General features: G+C 34.3%; 1 protein-coding gene across 1 annotated transcript in view; it reads right to left on the bottom strand.

The window, feature by feature from the left end:
* Window positions 1-606: 606 nt before the first annotated feature.
* The window catches only part of agpat2 (1-acylglycerol-3-phosphate O-acyltransferase 2 (lysophosphatidic acid acyltransferase, beta)), a 34227-nt gene continuing 17450 nt past the window's right edge, over window positions 607-17383 (bottom strand). Inside the window, 5 exon segments of the mRNA NM_001077732.1 lie at window positions 607-3067; window positions 5690-5762; window positions 12470-12565; window positions 14688-14863; window positions 15104-15237. Of these exon segments, the coding sequence (NP_001071200.1) occupies window positions 2910-3067; window positions 5690-5762; window positions 12470-12565; window positions 14688-14863; window positions 15104-15237 (637 nt within the window). The 3' untranslated portion in view covers window positions 607-2909.

The raw sequence follows: 17383 nt of genomic DNA, 5'->3' as shown, positions 1-17383 counted from the left end.
AAATAGTTGTTATAAATGTACCTTCATTAGTCAACATTTGGTGTAGGTAATAAAAAGTTAAAGATGTCCTAAGACATAAGGGTAATGTTATGGTTGTTACATAACAGAATTTATTATTATTCTGTATGTTTAAAACCAGCAGATTTACTAAATATTTAACATGTCATGAACTTACAGTTATTCAAAAAATTGCTTAATAAAATGTCTTAAGACAAGAATGGGTGTTGTTTTGGTTTTATATCAACCAACTGTATGTTTTAGGTTGAATACAGCAGATATAGGCTATATCATAATATTGGTAGTCGGAGTTTTTTAATAACCCAAATCAAGTAAAACGTCTATTTCCTTGTGTAAGTACTTTTAGCATGCAGAAGTCAAATTTGAGTATATAAAATACAGTCTATGAATTGTATTGTGCCATAGATATATACTCTAGATATCGCATTCTGACTCTGAGCATGTACAGTGCTCCCACATCAAATGTCATTCAACCGCACTAGTCAAGACAGTGTGCCTGTGTGAAGATGCTGGACTTTAGCGCTGTGTACGGGTGTTGAAACATATAAAGAAAGAAAGCAAAGCACAAAGGCAGAACATTTCATAAGATTTCGTTAGTTGGCAGTTTATTCCGGCGTGGTGACCCCTGATAAATAAAGGACTAAGCTTAAGGAAAATGAATGAAGCTGAAACACAGAACAACCTTGAAGAAAAATAACCTGAGCATTCCTTCTGGAAAAACTGACAATTTTATTGACTCTTTGTTCTAGATGTTCTTAACACAGGTCGCATCCAGACTCTACCACAATCGACATTTGTATATATAATAATCGTCTTATATGACTTTACAGATTTTACAATGGGCTTTAGCTCATCTGTGTGTCTGATCACCATACAAACATATTCACCACACACACTCACACACATACACTCGTACACAAGGCTGACCCGTGAAATGTCTGACAGGTTTGTCTAACGGATCTTAAAATCAGAGTTTCAAGCGTCGCCTGTTATACATCCTTAATAGCTTTGGTGAACGTCACACAACACCTTGTACACACACACACAGATACGCAGCATGTGTTTTCAGTCAGGAGGGCAAAACAAGGGGCTTAGAAAATTATGTGACCAAATACACAAAATAAAAAGGGTTTCAAAAATTGCATCAGTGTTTAATTCGCAGGGCCTAATTTGGACATTTTGCAAATAAAATAACCAAATCAAACATTAATACTTCATTCTTCTTAAATAACATCGTACAAATTAAATAAAGGATGTTATACATTCTTAATAAATGATAAGAATTTCAACATCAAGCATTAAATAGAAGATTCAACAACGCAACGTGATCGGAAAGAATTGATAAATATTTCCACCACAAGCTGCTGATAGAGTCTGGTTTAATAAATAGGTGTTAAATAATTTGTCATTTCGAGATTTTGAATGTCATTTTATACATATGTTATATATTTAATAGGTTTATTGACTTTCTTAGATAAATTTTAAAGTGTGATCTTCGAGCAATAACTATTCTTATTAGCCACAATCTGTGAACATGGTTCACTTTGAGGGCGAATTGTAGCGCCTTTATAATATAATCTTTAATCAATATACACTTAAAAAAAAAAAAAAACATTATAAACCTCAGAAATTTACATTCAAATCTTTTCTAGGGGTCATTTATATAGCAGGTATCCCAAAATTCTGACTTTCTTACTCAGAATTCAAGATTAACTTCTCAAAATTCTGACTATTTTTCCCACAGAAAAATACATCTCACAATTCAGATGATTTCCTCAGAAAAACAAGCTTACATTATGTAATTCTGATTTTTTGATTGGGAAGAAAATAGTCAATAGTCAATAATTTGACTGGGAAAAATATATTCCACCAACAAACATATAATCAACTCTGATTTTTGTGAATATCCTTTAAATATCTGAATAATAATGACTGAAAACTTTAGTTAAATTGGCCGCTCTTTGTAATGCGTTAGATAATACTTATACTGTAAATATTTCTAATTGAAATAACAGGATTGCAATACATTTTTAGGGATCAAAATATAACTTTATATGTAAAAAAAGGAGTGAGCAAAGCACCAACCTGAACCCAATTTAGATGTATTTCTATCCTTAGCGCTAATCAAACAATCTTGATCACAGATCGATAATCATTGTGTTTTTCACAATATTGAACGATCACGCAGTCAGTGGCTGAGAGACACTTTAGACACATGGCACAGGAAGAAGCAACACTCGAGCGGTTCCTTACGAACTAACCTTCGGAGGACAACAGAAGTGAACAGAAATAATAAGTAGCGCACAATCAGATCTCTGGAGTGTACAGATCATATACTTTTATGGTCAACTGGTTTACTTTAAATCAAAAGTTACTTGAAATAAAACAAAAGGGGCAATCAAACAATAAAAGTAAACAAACACATTTGTTTGTCACTGTTTTTTCCCATAATGCAAGCGGGGTACCTTGATAAAAAGCGACCTACACACACAAACGAGAGTCTTGGTAGATCCGAGAAAAAGGAAGAGAAACAAGTTGAAGGCATGCATGTCGAACGCACAAATCCACGATGTTCTCAGGGTGTCGCTCCAAAAAAAAAAAAAAAATCCGAGCCGAACCAACATCAGAAGAAAGCGAACGAAGAGAAAGCTCTGCTTCTGTTGCTTATAGCGTCCCGACGAGGGGGGGGATTTTTAAAACTAGGCTAAATATCATCTGCTGTATGTACTGTAGTCAACGTGAATGCTTGTGTTTGTCTGTATGGACACATCGGAGAAGACACGAAAAGCGCCTGCTGGTTGTGGTTGACGTCACACCACTGGGACGAAAACGCTCGGTTCTCAAGCCATCCAGTGTTGTCGGAGCGAATGAAAATTGCGCTACAGTAGAGCTCAGTGGGTGGACGGACCGTTGCTCTGGGCGGACTGGCCCGAGATCTCCATGAATGCCGAACGCATGACGCCAAATGCCTGGTCGGAGAGCGTCGTCACATCATCTGCTGTCAGACCCTTCGTCTCGATCTTTGGAAGGACTTTCAGAGTGATGGTTCCTGTTGGAATATAGGCCAGATATTTTTATCCCTGAAATTCTTGTTTTGAAAGCTTGTTTTGAGCGTGGGAGTAAAACATCTTGTTCATCAAATTATTCTTCTATTAGTTCTGATTATTCCTCGCATTCTGAAATAAAGTAATGCTAAAAAACGAAAGACGTTAACTTGAAATTATGTGGAAAAAAAGCATGTACACATTTAGATATCAGAAAAATAAGTTGGAATTTCAATCTGACAGTTCTGGAATTCTGTGTTCACTTCTCGCAATTATCACTTTTGTCTCCACATAATTCTCAAAATTCCAAACTTTATTATTCAGTTCTTTATTTTTCTCCTCAGAATTCCTAGTTTGCTCATTACTATTCCATCAGCTTTTCTTTTCTGCAAGTTTCCACCTTGCAATTCAGCTTTCCCCTCCAATGCATTTCTTTAGAATTTAAGTTTCCATCTAGTGACTCTGAATTTTCCCTCAGAATTCCAAGTTTTCACCTCTCAAATCCAACAGTTTTCCTTAGAATTCCAAGTTTCCATCTTTTGATTTAGACTTTTCCCTCAGATTTCTAAGCTATCATCTTGCAATTCTTACTTTTTCCCTCAGAATTCTAAGTTTCCATCTAATGATTGCCAAATTTCCAGACTTCCAAATTTCTGTCTATTGTTTCAGACTTTTTCCTCAGAATTCCAAGCTAACATCTCACAATTAATTTCAAGTTTTCATCTCACAAACTGAACTGGTTTCATGAAATTTTGAAGAGATTTGAAGTTTCCATATAGTGATTCTGACTTTTCCCACACATACAAAGGTAACACCTTACAAATCCAAATATTTCCTCTAGAGTTCCAAGTTGTTTATATCTATTGATTCAGATTTTCCCCTTAGAATTCCAAGTTTCTATCTCTCAAATGCAATTGTTTTCCTCAGAATTCCAAGTTTTCATATATTGTTTCAGACGTTTCCCTCAGAATTCCAGGCTTTGATCTTGCAATTCTAACTTTTCCCTACAGAATTCCAAGTGTCCATCTATTGATTCAGACTTTTCCCTCAAATTTTCAAGCTAACATCTCACAATTCTAACTTTTCCCCACAGAATTCCAAGTTTTCATCTCTCAAATCCAATTTCTTTCCCAAGATGTCCAAGTTTCTTTCTAGTGATGACTTTCTGATTTTCCCCTCAGAATTTCAAGCCAACATCTCACAATTAATTTCAAGTTTTCATCTCTCAAATTTAATTGGTTTCATCCGAATTTGAAGAGATTTGAAGTTTCCATATAATGAAACTTACAGGTGACGTTTTTTTTCCCTCTCCGCTGTCGCCACTGCCTCGCATGGTTCAGGATTGGTAGAGCTACGCATCGATGAATTTGCTCTTCAGTGTTGGACTGAACTGAACTTAAACACTACACTGTTCCAGTTACTATGACCATTTATGTGAAGCTGCTTTGACACAATCTACATTGTAAAAGCGCTATACAAATAAAGCTGAATTGAATTAAATTGATTCTGACTTTTCCCACAAAAGTCAAGGTAACACCTCACAAATCCAAATATTTCCCTAATAATTTCAAAATGTTTCATCTAGTGATTCAGACTTTTTCCTCAGAAGCTCAAGCTAACATCTCACAATTCAAATTTTTCCCCACATAATTCCAAGATTTCATCTCTCAAATCCAACTATTTTCCTTAGAATTACAAGTTTCTATCCACTGATTCAGACTTTTCCCTCAGATTTCCACGCTCATGTCTCACATTAATGTTTCCCTCAGAACATCTCACAATTACAAACATTTTCCTTAGAATTCCAAGTTCTCACAATTCTGGCTTTCTCCACAGAATTCCAAGTTTTCATTTCTCAAATCAAAACATTCTAGATTTCCATTTAGTGATTCTATCTAGAATTCCAAATGTCTTTAAAGGATTTCATGGAATTCTAAGGAAAACCGCTGGATCTGAGAGATGAAAATGTGGAAATCCAAGTTTACCTCACACAATTTCTGACTTTTCTCCATAGAATTCCAAGTTTTCATCTCTCAAATCCGACCATTTTCCTCGGAATTCCAAATATTTCCTGTAGAATTCCAAATTCACATTTCACAATTCTGACTTCACACACAGAACTCAAAGTTTTAATTTTTCAAATCCAACAGTTTCCTAAGAATTCCAGTGAAGTTTCAATCCAGTGATTCTATGTAGAATTTTAAATGTGTTCTAAGGAATTATTGGAATTCTAAGGAAAACTGATGGATGTGAGAGATTAAAATGTAAAAAATTTCTAACAATTCTGACTTTGCCCATGGAATTCAAAGACAATATGTGGAATTCTAAGAGGAAAGTCAATCACTAGATGAAAACTTGGATTTCTAAGAGAGAGAAGTTTCTATATTGCCATTCTGATTTCCCTACATAATTCCAAGCTATAATCTCCCAACTCCAAATGTTTTCCCTAGAATTCCATATTTCATCTAGTGATTCTGACTTTCCTTCAGAATTCCAAACTAACACCTCAAAATTCCCACTGTTTTTCTAAGAATTGTCAGTTTACATGTCAAAATTTGGACTGTTTTTCCTCAGAATTTATTTCAAGTTTATACCTCAGAATTCTAGCCTTCCCTCTTGTGCATTACCTGATTTGAACTCTTTCTCTTTTCTTAGGTAGAATTTGCTGTAGGAAGAGAACACAATGGGTATAATGGGAACCTGAAGAAGAAAGAGAGAGAAAAAGAGATGTTTGGTTTGAGAAATGCAGCAGGGATTAGAAAGGCTCTCACACAAAAATACGATCATCCTCCAACACTAATAATAGATATAGTGGAGTGGTCGGTTCTCATGATGACAGTTTAAGTGTCTGCAAATTTGTGTTTAACCGTTATTAAAATAAAATGATGCAGCTTAAAATTAGGGGGAAAATCAGTAGATAAAGACTGTAAGATGACAAAAACCTCTCAGATTTTTAAAAATACATTGAATTAGTAAAAAAATAGATAAATAAAAAAATTCAACCACTGCATTTTAAGCTACAAACAGCAAGAAATATCAATAGTTTGTTTATTTCACTTATACAAACATTAAACAAATAAAAATATATAATATCTAAATGGTTTCATGTTTAAAATTAGACAAAACAAAATTATGGTAATTTAAAGATTGCAAAGTGCAACTTTGAATACAAAAACATATAAAAAAATATATATTATGTATATTTAATTCCTGATATATTTTCTAATACTATACGTTACATATACACATTGTTTAATTATTAAAATATTTTTTAAATAATTAAATATAACATATATATTTAATTTATGACATATTTTACAATATTGTTAAATATATGCATTAATTAATTAATTATATATATATATATATATATATATATATATATATATATGCATTAATTATATACACACACACACGTGTGTGTATATATATATATACACACACACACACACACACACACATATATGTGTGTGTGTGTGTGTGTGTGTGTGTGTGTGTGTGTGTGTGTGTGTGTATGTATGTATGTATGTATGTATGTATATATATATATATATATATATATATATATATATATATATATATATATATATATATAAAATTAATTAATGCATATATATATAACATAATATTGTAAAGTATATCTTATATTAAATATATATGTTATATTTAATTGTTTAAAAATATTTTAATAATTTAAAAAATGCGTATATGTATATATATAAAATGTACACATTAATTATTTAATTATATTTAGAATTAACATTAATTTGTATATAGATAGAGTCACAGACACACACTCATACATATATTTAAATAAATACACACGAACATGAACACTCTAACAATTACTTCGCTCATTTCCCACTAAACTTATCCAAGTCTAGACCAAGTATAAAATTACTGTACATCTATAATGCCAAAATGCAAAACCCAGACTTTAAAAAATAGGATAAAACACATCGATTGTTCACGTTTTACCTTGACTAATGAGCACCATTAGTCTAGTCTAGATAAAGTGATATCTGGCCACCTTTACTCACATGCTCATCTGGTTTTGATTATTTCGGCCTGACATTTTTACATATTAGCATGCATCATCACACACACACTGAACTCAAAAATAACAGCTACATTTAAAATTACAGACCCAAACATATAGGCTTTCTAAATGAATCCAGTTAAAGCACAAATTCATGTTACCTCACATGAACTTCTAGCGTTTCAAAGCATTTTTAATTCATCCCACCTGTTTAAAATGTCTCTAGGCCAAACACAACTTTTGAAGGGACTTTTCCATTTAGTTTCATTTGTTCTTAAAATAAAATCAGCACAATATTTGGCTGCTGACAGCTTTTCGGTCAAAATGACATTTAACAAAGACTTAAATACGCAGACAGTCACATTACAACAATGATATGACAATTTCTACATGATTTCTAGTAGTCATAATCAGGGCTTTACATTAACACCCGCCACCCTGCCAAATGCGGGTAGATTTCAGCTTTGGCGGGTTAGACAGACAATCCCACTAGCCACTTTGGCTGTATCACACACGGTACATTTTGCCTGCTTTCATTTGCTTACGGTTTTATTTGCTTTCATTTTTGTTAAAATGGTTTAATTACCTTTTTTTTTTACAATATTGCTTTAATGGGAGATGAACTCTTCATTTATGTGCAGTTAACTGGTGATCCGAGAGATCTTTAGCCACGACAGATTACCGTGCTTATTTTTGGTACATGACAATAGTTATTTTTTAAAAAGTCAATTCCTTTTATTATTTTTTACTAAATGTTTTGTTTAATAAAAAGTATAGTATACAGCTATTATTTTGACACATAAAAAATTTTTGGCTAAGAAATAATTATTTTTTCGTGTGGTTATAGAGATAAATTTGGTAAATTGTTAATTTTGAGCTCTAAAAAGTCATGTGAAATAAAAACTAATTGCAATATAACACTATGAAACCATGACTCCTTTGCTTATGCTCATTGAGCAAGCTCATACTCGACACACAAAAAGAGAAATGAATTAGGATGCATGTGGACATAACACCAAATTTAAATCAAGTTATTTTAGCATGTCAACGTCAAATTTATGCATATAAAATCTATTTATTTTCCTCAATAACAAAATTGGGGCTAGTGAAAATGCAGCACGGCTAGTAACATTGGAAAACTACTAGCCACAGTGGCCGGTGATTAAAAAAGTTAATATAAAGCCCTGGTCATAATGTACTTTTAGTATTTAACTTTTACTGAAAAAGACAGTGAATGGTTTTGTGGTTCGATTAGCTTTGATGCTGCATTAAAACAATATGTAATTTACTGCTTATTTAAAATGAGCTGAGACAACACAATTCTTGATATCTCAATTGCTATATTTTCAATCCACCTAAATTTAAGTTTACTTAATCGATTTGAGTTGGGACTAGGTTTGGGTCGATAGACATCACGATGCTGAGCTGGCATCGCGATCATCCGCCATGCCCCTTTGGTAGCAGCAACCCGCTCATGAAAAATACACACTTAAGCACCAATTACACTAATACGTCTCAGTTTTAAATTTTTAGAAGGAAAAGGATCCACATCCACACTGGCGTTTCATTTTGAATTTCTGAAAATCCACACTATACCGCTAAAAACGCACATCATGTGACCACACACACACAGACACTCTGCCATGCGCTCTAGTAAGCGCATGTCTGAGGTTGAGTTCCAGCAGTCAGCGGATGCTTTGAGCACAAAACCCCAAAGCAGTGCACGTCGGGACGGTTTATCAAGGATATGATATTTTTATTAATATTATATTTAATATTATTAAAATAAAAAAATACTTAAATATTTAATATTTATTAATATTATATATAATATTTAATTAATCTTGTCTCTATCTAATGACTCTTCGGTCTTTTGAATCTATCAGGTAACATGTCATAGCGTCAGTACACTGTCTAAATCTTTCGCTTTCACGCTTGTACTTAGTCATTTAAGAGAAAACGTTAGATACTGTTGGTTGGTTCCAGTTGGTTTTGCACCTTTTTTTTTTTTTTTTTTTTTACAAAGTTTGTCGACGCCATCATAATGACACAGATCACTCTGCCTATTCATGCCAGAGTCCTGCGGAAAAAGCAACTGACAAGTGATTTGTGTGTAACTTATCTTTATTTATTTATGATTTGGTGGTAAAATAAAGACCATGCGGGTCAGGCAGTTAAAAAGGATAGGCAACAAATAATGAATTCGTAATGAATTCATTAATTATTCATAAATAATTAATTCACCGCCACCTACGATGACGATGATGCCATCATTCATCACAATGTTTCACATTAGACATTGTACGATGCCAAATTGGTCGACATTGCCCAACCCTAGTTGAGACAACATGAAAGAATTGTGTAGAACCCTGCATTTTTTTTTGAGTGTACATGTTGAGCCTATAAGCTACTGCACTCCTGTAAGATCCTAAAACATTATTTGATTCTAGGAAAAAGTTGTTGTATTTTTGTCCAATCAAACACTTAACAAACTACTTCTATGTTCTGTAGGCCATGACAAGAACTACTGGCTATTGCAAAACAAAGAGTAGTGTTTGTTTACAAGACCTGTTCTGCTCTTCCTGTTTTAAAAGGAGTTATGTAAAAACAAGCAGGAAAATTGTTTTAAAATCATTCCGTGGGGTTTACTGAATACTAAAAGCAAACATGGAACTGACAGATTTATTAGATGAATGATAATCACATGTATATTTATCTCATAACTACCTTGCAATTAAGATATAATTGAAACCATTTGATAGTATGAACATATGAAAAAACATGATAAAAACCATATGATAGTTTACCAGGGTTTTAACAAAAAAATTAAGCATGACAAATACTTTTTAGTGGGTGGTACGGTGGCTCAGTGGTTAGCACTGTCGCCTCACGGCAAGAAAGTCACTGGTTCGAACCCCAGCTGGGTTAGTTGGCATTTCTGTGTGGAGTTTGTATGTTCTCCCCATGTTCACACCTAATCTTGAGGTGGCACAGAAAAAAATAATGAACTGTGTATATATTGTGAATAATGAGTAATGTTTTTTTCTAGTAAATAATAATAAAGTTTGAATTGATTCCATTAATTACTCTTGAAATATAGTAATTTTTCCTTGAAATATTTTAGCAAGTATATGAGAAAACCAAATAAAAATCAATATTTAGTTTAAAAACACCTTTCAGGTAAGATATTTTTCACACACTTTTATTGTACAACATACAGTTTATGTCATGTCTAAAATGAATGAAAATTAATGAATGAATTAATAAAATAGACAAATGAACAAACTAAACCCAAGGCATTACATACACGCGCGCACACACACACACAAACACACGCACACACACACACACACACACACACACACACACACACACACACACACACACACACACACACACACACACACACACACACACACAAGCTATACGGACTCTAATACTTTTATTTATCCATGTTCCTTTTTAAGCCACAATATTATTAAAACATATGCTTCAATTGAAGTAACTTTTTTTGCATTGAGATTTTTGGCCCTTTAAAGTCAAACAGCAAAATAATAGAGTTGCTAATCAAACAAAATTCTAAAAAGCTGATTTCAAAATGCAGCTATTTTATTTTATTTTTTGGATTTGTGGTTTTTAATCAGATAAAACTTTATAATAATAAAGTTTATAAAAATAATATAAAAATAAAAATAAATAATAATAAATAATAATTTCTATAAATATTATTATAAGTAAAATAATAATACAAAGCATGCAATCTCAGTGAATCAGCTACGTCGGTAGCGCTTATCAATCCACAATAATTTAGTGGCTGCATTTTATTATTAAATTAATTAATTTATTTATTGAAATATTGTGAATTTACGCAAATACATTTAAATTAACATTATCAACAACTAAATCATATTGAAGTGGCCACAGGGTGGCCCTGGGGGCGGCACTGATACCTGGTTACATTGTTCCAAAACAGTTGACATAAGTCTCAGATTTATTTAAAAGCCTCAACAAAGGAAAGAAAGGAGGGGGGGGTCACATTATATTTTAAATAATTTTTTAGCAATGTAAAATCAGGAGAACGATTATGTTTGCTTACCTCATTTTATCACCTGGCTGGCCAAAAAATGGCCAATGTTGTAATTTTTACTCCACAAAAAATAGACAAAGTCTCTGATTCGCCTTTAGCAGCTAATAGTAATGGCCCAAGCATACTGAACCCAGATGAGGAAGCTCCAAACATTTTGGGTTACAGTGCTAGCAAGACTGGAAACATCAAGTTAGTTACCTGAATTATGGTTTTATTTCATTTTCTTGAAGCAAAGAGTCCCTGACCCAGCCACAGTGCATTATCTGCACCAAAGATCTTGCTAACGAATGCATGAGAAATTAATAAGACATTTGCAGACGACTCATCCACAATACCGCAAGGTGTACCTAATACAAATGGCCTACTGATGTTTTGCTTATATATTTTAAATTAGGCTATTATTTGTGCATAAACATATATACATATAGTAACAAACAAACCGTCTTTTTTGACATACTTACTGCAAACTTATATGAGCGAAAATATCATTAAATGTGGAGGGGGCCTTACAGAATTTTCAGGGGAAAAAAGGGGATCTCGGGCAAAAAAAGGTTGAGAACCACTGGCTTAAAGAATAAAGAACAACGACTCCCCCTGCTGGTACAGAAAAAAAACATTAAATAGAAAAATATTTGGTGTGGAAATAGTTTTCACTATTATTTACAAAAAACTCTAAATTCTGTCCTCCTTGTTGCAAACCGCTTTGACTTTCTTTCTACTGTTAAACACAAAAGAAGATATTGTGAAGAAAGCTGGAAACCTGTTTGACTTCCATAACATATGTTTTTCCTACAATGAAAGTAAATGGTTACAGGCTTTCAGCATTCTTCAAAATATCTTCATTTGTGCTCAACAGAAAATAAAAACTCATAAAGGTCTGGAAACACTTCAGGGTGAAAGATAGAGGATACATTTTCAATTGTTTGGGTGAACTATCCCTTTAACACTGAATTCAACAGATTTTTTCATGTATTTAATTATATATTTATTATTTTGAGACTGCATTAATAATCTCAGTCGGTTACAAGTTAAAAATATTTGTTTTATTCAACTTTCCGCCTCTTTCATAGGTTGTTATGGATTTATGATGGAGATTTGACCTCAAGTTTGTTCAGGTTTTCCAGGTAAATGACTTGAGTAATGCACTTTGCTCCTTGATGTCAGGTTATATCAGGTCAGCTCTGAACTGTGAGCCTAGGAAGTTCTTATCAGCGGGTTTCAGCTATGTTCAGGAAAACAGTCCAGGAAAAACACTTCAGCATTGTCTAGAGAAACACTCACCTGTGCTTGAATAGCCAAATGAAACGCTCCCTTTTTAAAAGGCAAAAGTCCACCGTTCTGATTCCGCGTGCCTTCCGGAAACACCCACAATCGGATCTAAAAACCAGTGCAAACACACAATGAGACTAATTGCAGAACAAAGTGAAAACACACTAGTATATAAACAAGAAGTCCTGAAAATAGATGAACCGATTTCACAATTTAGAATGGAAAAATTGCAATGAGGGGGTGACACTGTGATCTCCCTGTGTTGGCGTAGGTTTCCTCTGGGTGCTCCGGTTTCCCCCACAATCCAAAGACATGCATTATAGGGGAATTGAATAAACTAAACTGGCTGTAGTGTGTGCATGTAGATGAGTGTGTATGGATGTTTCCCAGTACTGGGTTGCAGGTGGAAGGGCATCCACTGTGTAAAACATATGCTGGATAAGTTGGCTGTTAATTCCGTTGTGGTGACCCCTGATTAATAAAGAAACTAAGCCAAAGGAAAATGAATGAATGAATATTGCAATGAGATGATTAGTGCTGTTAGAGTTTGTTTATTGGGTAACACTTTAAAACAATGTTCCATTAGTCAATGTTAATTAATGCATTTGCTAATATTATGTATGAATAATCTTGTAAAGCATTAATTTATCCTAATTTAACATTTATTGAGGCATTATTAAAATCCAAAGTTGTGCTTGTTAACATTAGTAAATCCACCGTGAGTTAATAATGTTATTTAACTTAAATATCATTAACTAACATTAACATAGATTAATTAATATCTTAAGAAACGTATTACTGAATGTTTGTTCATGTTAATGTGTAATAAATTAACTAATTAATGGACTATTATTTTAAAGTGTTACTGTTTATTGTTCAAAATTACCCATTAATTTCTTCTAAATGAACTTAAAAGAATTTCATGAACTACACTATCCAGCATTATATCATTTTAGTTTATCACTGCTGATTGCTTTTTTTAATAAATACTGCCATTTCAAATTAAATGTACTTCAAAAATGTACTTGTATTTCAAACCATTCATATATACTGGAGTTCAAAAGGATGAAGCTGTTAAGATTTTTATAAAATAAAATATGATTCTAATATAGTGAATAGAAATCAACTAATTTGATTTTTAAATTTATATTTTTACGACAATAGCTAGGTTTTCCATCCTAACATTATGTAAATCTTTTTAAAGTTAGCAAAAAACAATAATATTAATAATAAATACACTTGAAGCCAGAATTATTTGTATGTTTATTTTTATCTTTCCCAAATGATGTTTAATAGAGCAAGAAAAATTTCACAGTATGCGTAATAATATTTTTTCTTCTGAAGAAAGTCTTATTTGCTTTATTTCGGCTAGAATAAAAGCAGTTTTTAATATTTTAAAAGCTATTTTGAGGTAAATATTTTTACCCCTTTTAAGCAGTTTTTTTTCTGATAGTCTACAGAACAACCCATCGTTATACAATAACTTGTCTAATTACTCTAACCTGCCAAGTTAACCTAATTAACCTAGTTACGCCTTTAATTGCCACTTTAAGCTGTATAGAAGCATCTTGAAATAAATCTAGTAAAATATTATCAGTTATTAGAAAGAAGTTATTAAAAATATTATGTCTAGAAATGTGTTGAAAAAAAAAAAAAAATCTTCTCTCCGTTAAATAGAAATTAGGGGAAAAAAATAAACAGGGCGGCTAATAATTATGACTTCAACTGTATCTCAAAAGTGGATTGTGCATTTCCAACAAGAAGTTAGAGCAGATAACTGCAGTATTGTTAAATTAGCTTCCAACAAAAAACAAAAGCAAAATGGCGACAGCTGATTGGTCACACAGGCGTAATGCTCGCTACTTCAGAGTGTATTCTGCAAACGTGTTTCCATCTCCTATTTTTCACATTAACAATTTTTCAAGTCCAAAATGTAATAAATTTTGTAAACAGGGATTGTTATTCAAAACATGTGATACTTTAAAATGTACATTAACTAAGATGACAAAAACCTGGTTACTGAATCTAAACAGAAGCATAAACCATTAAAAGCCCTAATATATTATTGTAAAATAAATATTCAATATTAACTATCATAACAACGTTTTAAATAATCAGCTCTCTTGTTTTAATTTCAGAAAAGAATCTGAAATGATTGTAAATATTGCATAAAGACGCGTTTCCTGCCAAATGAACTGTCAGGTGAAGCATAATCCTAATGAACACAGACCTTGTCGGTCAACATGGTTTTGGCAGCGTCACTCATGACGTTCTTGGCGTCGCTTGTCTTTTTGCGGTTGATGAAGACGATTCCTCCCAGCCAGCAAATCATGCCCACTGTCCCAGCCCATATCAGCTCTTTCTTAGCGATCATTGTGCAGCGATCTGGTAAGATCTCCACCATACCTGCAGAGACGAGCAGAGAGTCAGACGGCTTGGACAAGACAATGGCATCGTCTATCGGCCCAACCCTAATGGAAAGCATCGTCAATGTGTCAAGATTACAAATTGAACCGAATCGATGGCATGATAATCATAACCGAACCGTGAGGCCAGTGTAGGTTCACACGCCCCTAACAGTTAATGCTTTATAGATGTATGAAACCGACCACTGAGATTGTTGATTGGTTGTGCATATTTGCTCACCAAGCACGTCGAGTGATGATTGGTGGTTGGAGATAATAACATACGGCCCTTCTGTCTGTAGATGCTCCCAGCCGCTGACCTGATAGCGCAGACCCAGGAAGTATTTTACATGGCGGACCAAAAACCGGATGACCCTACAGGAAGTAAAGAGACATTATTACTATTGACAACATGACCAATAAGTGTCATTAAAGTCATCGGTTTCAACAAATATGGCATCTATACTTCTATTAAGGCAGGTCAATGGGATTTATAAAATATTTTACCAAAATAATTAATCATTTTATCAACTTATCAGACCATCAAACACGTTTTTAGGTGTTTGTCTGCTGCAGACACGAAAATGCTGATAGATGATGGCACTGAATGCTTTGCAATGTAATGTGTATTTATTTAGCGCATTTATTGTGTATGGCCATACACCCAAAGCGCTTCACAAGCATGAGGGGATCTCTCCACACCACCACCATTATGAAGGATCCATTTGGATGATGTGACGGCTGCCAAAGGACAACGGCGCCAGTGCGCTCACCACACACCAGCTATAGGTGGAGGGAAGAGACCGTGATAGAGCCAATTCGGTGGATGGGGACAATTGGGATGCCATGATGGGTAAGGGCTGATGATGAAAATTTGACCAGGACACTAAGATTACACCCCTACTCTTTACAAGAAGTGCCATGGGATTTATAATGACCACAAAGGGTCAGGACCTCAAATTAATGTCTCATCTGATAGACGGTGCCCACTGACAGTATAGTAGGGCTGGGCTGATAAATGATATATCGAATCACGATAAAAATGTGTCAATAACAATGATAGGCTCTGGACTTTTTAACTCTATATTAAAGGTCCAGGACAGCCTGGAGAACTTTTTTTTTTATTAACAGATTTGTGTGTGTCGAGCATCAGTTAAGACAATGTTAGCACCTGTCAGCTTTAATTGTGGGGAAAACTGGATAATTTGGAGCTTTTGTCAGCTAATTTCAGCTTCCGGGTTTAAAATGATTTTTGGGGCGGGATCAAAATCGGCGACGTAGCGCAGAACTGCAAGTGCAATGATGACGCGTTGGTTTCTCATTATTATTCATACCGGAGTTTTCTTATCCTATGAGAAGAGCCGGCTGCTTAATTATTCATGAGACCTGCCAGACCTGCCAGTGTCAAGCCCGAGCTGTGAGACACGGACGGACCCACGACACACAGTATTTAGCCGTTCATGAAGGCTCATATGCGTTTGTTTCCATGATCCACGGGGTTTGTTGCATGTTTTTTCCCCGCGATCTTGTCAGGACCGATCATACAGCAAAGCTGTGTGTGTGCTGCTAGCATTTTTTGTCGGGAGAGCAGAACGTGAATTAGAGAATGGCGGACGCTGTCTTTTATCAGGAGTTCGTTCACATTCAGACACATCACTGTAATGCTGTGTTTGCCTAAATCCTCCAGATTACCAGCAGGGCTAATGGTTAAAATAGACGGGTCAGGAGACCTGCTGCACGGAGTCTGCTGGATACGGGGATTGAGGGAGAAGTCCTCATTTATAGGGTTTACATGAACACACTTATCTTTATAATGATATAAATTGTGGTTGTCTGTATGTGAAATTACGAATAACAAATGTAGCAGGGCATTAAATTACTGTTCATTTCTTTGCATTTTAACTTTGTAAACTATAAACTCATGCGTCTCCTCATGGTTTGTCTCATTTTGTGAGCTAGCTTTGTTCGCTCACGATCTCCCCTGCTGGCTACGCCCACTCCTGCCCCATGCTCGCGGAGCTCCACGCCCTTAATCATGCATCTTTTGAAAAAATTCTGAAGTAGACTTTAACCGAAATTGGGGGGTGTCATGGCCCTTTAATCTAAGAGCCAATGAAATGTGCAACAATGGAAATCTACAAGTATGTTGATATTAGAAATGTATCAAATTTTTTGCCCACCGAAAATTTATTGGTCAAAAATATGTTATGCCATTTAACGGCCCCTCTAATTTTTGTGGCTAGTCATTGTTCGGATATTCTTTTAAATCTGAAAGCTTAAGATTCATATCTTAGATCGCCCAGCACTACAGTTTAGCGTCCCCTTCACTATACTGGGGAATTAGGACACACACAGGTCACAGACTCCTGGCCTTACTAACGCCACTTCCAACAGCAACCTAATTTTCCCATGTGGTCTTCCTTCCAGGTACTGACCAGACTCAGCCCTGCATAGCTTGCTAATGGGTGATATGACTTTGGTCAACAAGTTCACTTTAAAAAAAATAAAGACAAAGTAAAGT

This window comes from Danio rerio, chromosome 21 (genome assembly GCF_049306965.1).
Source record: "Danio rerio strain Tuebingen ecotype United States chromosome 21, GRCz12tu, whole genome shotgun sequence".
Lineage (NCBI taxonomy): Eukaryota > Metazoa > Chordata > Actinopteri > Cypriniformes > Danionidae > Danio > Danio rerio.
Note: the sequence above shows the minus strand (reverse complement) of the source record. Positions and strands in the feature narration are given on the sequence as shown.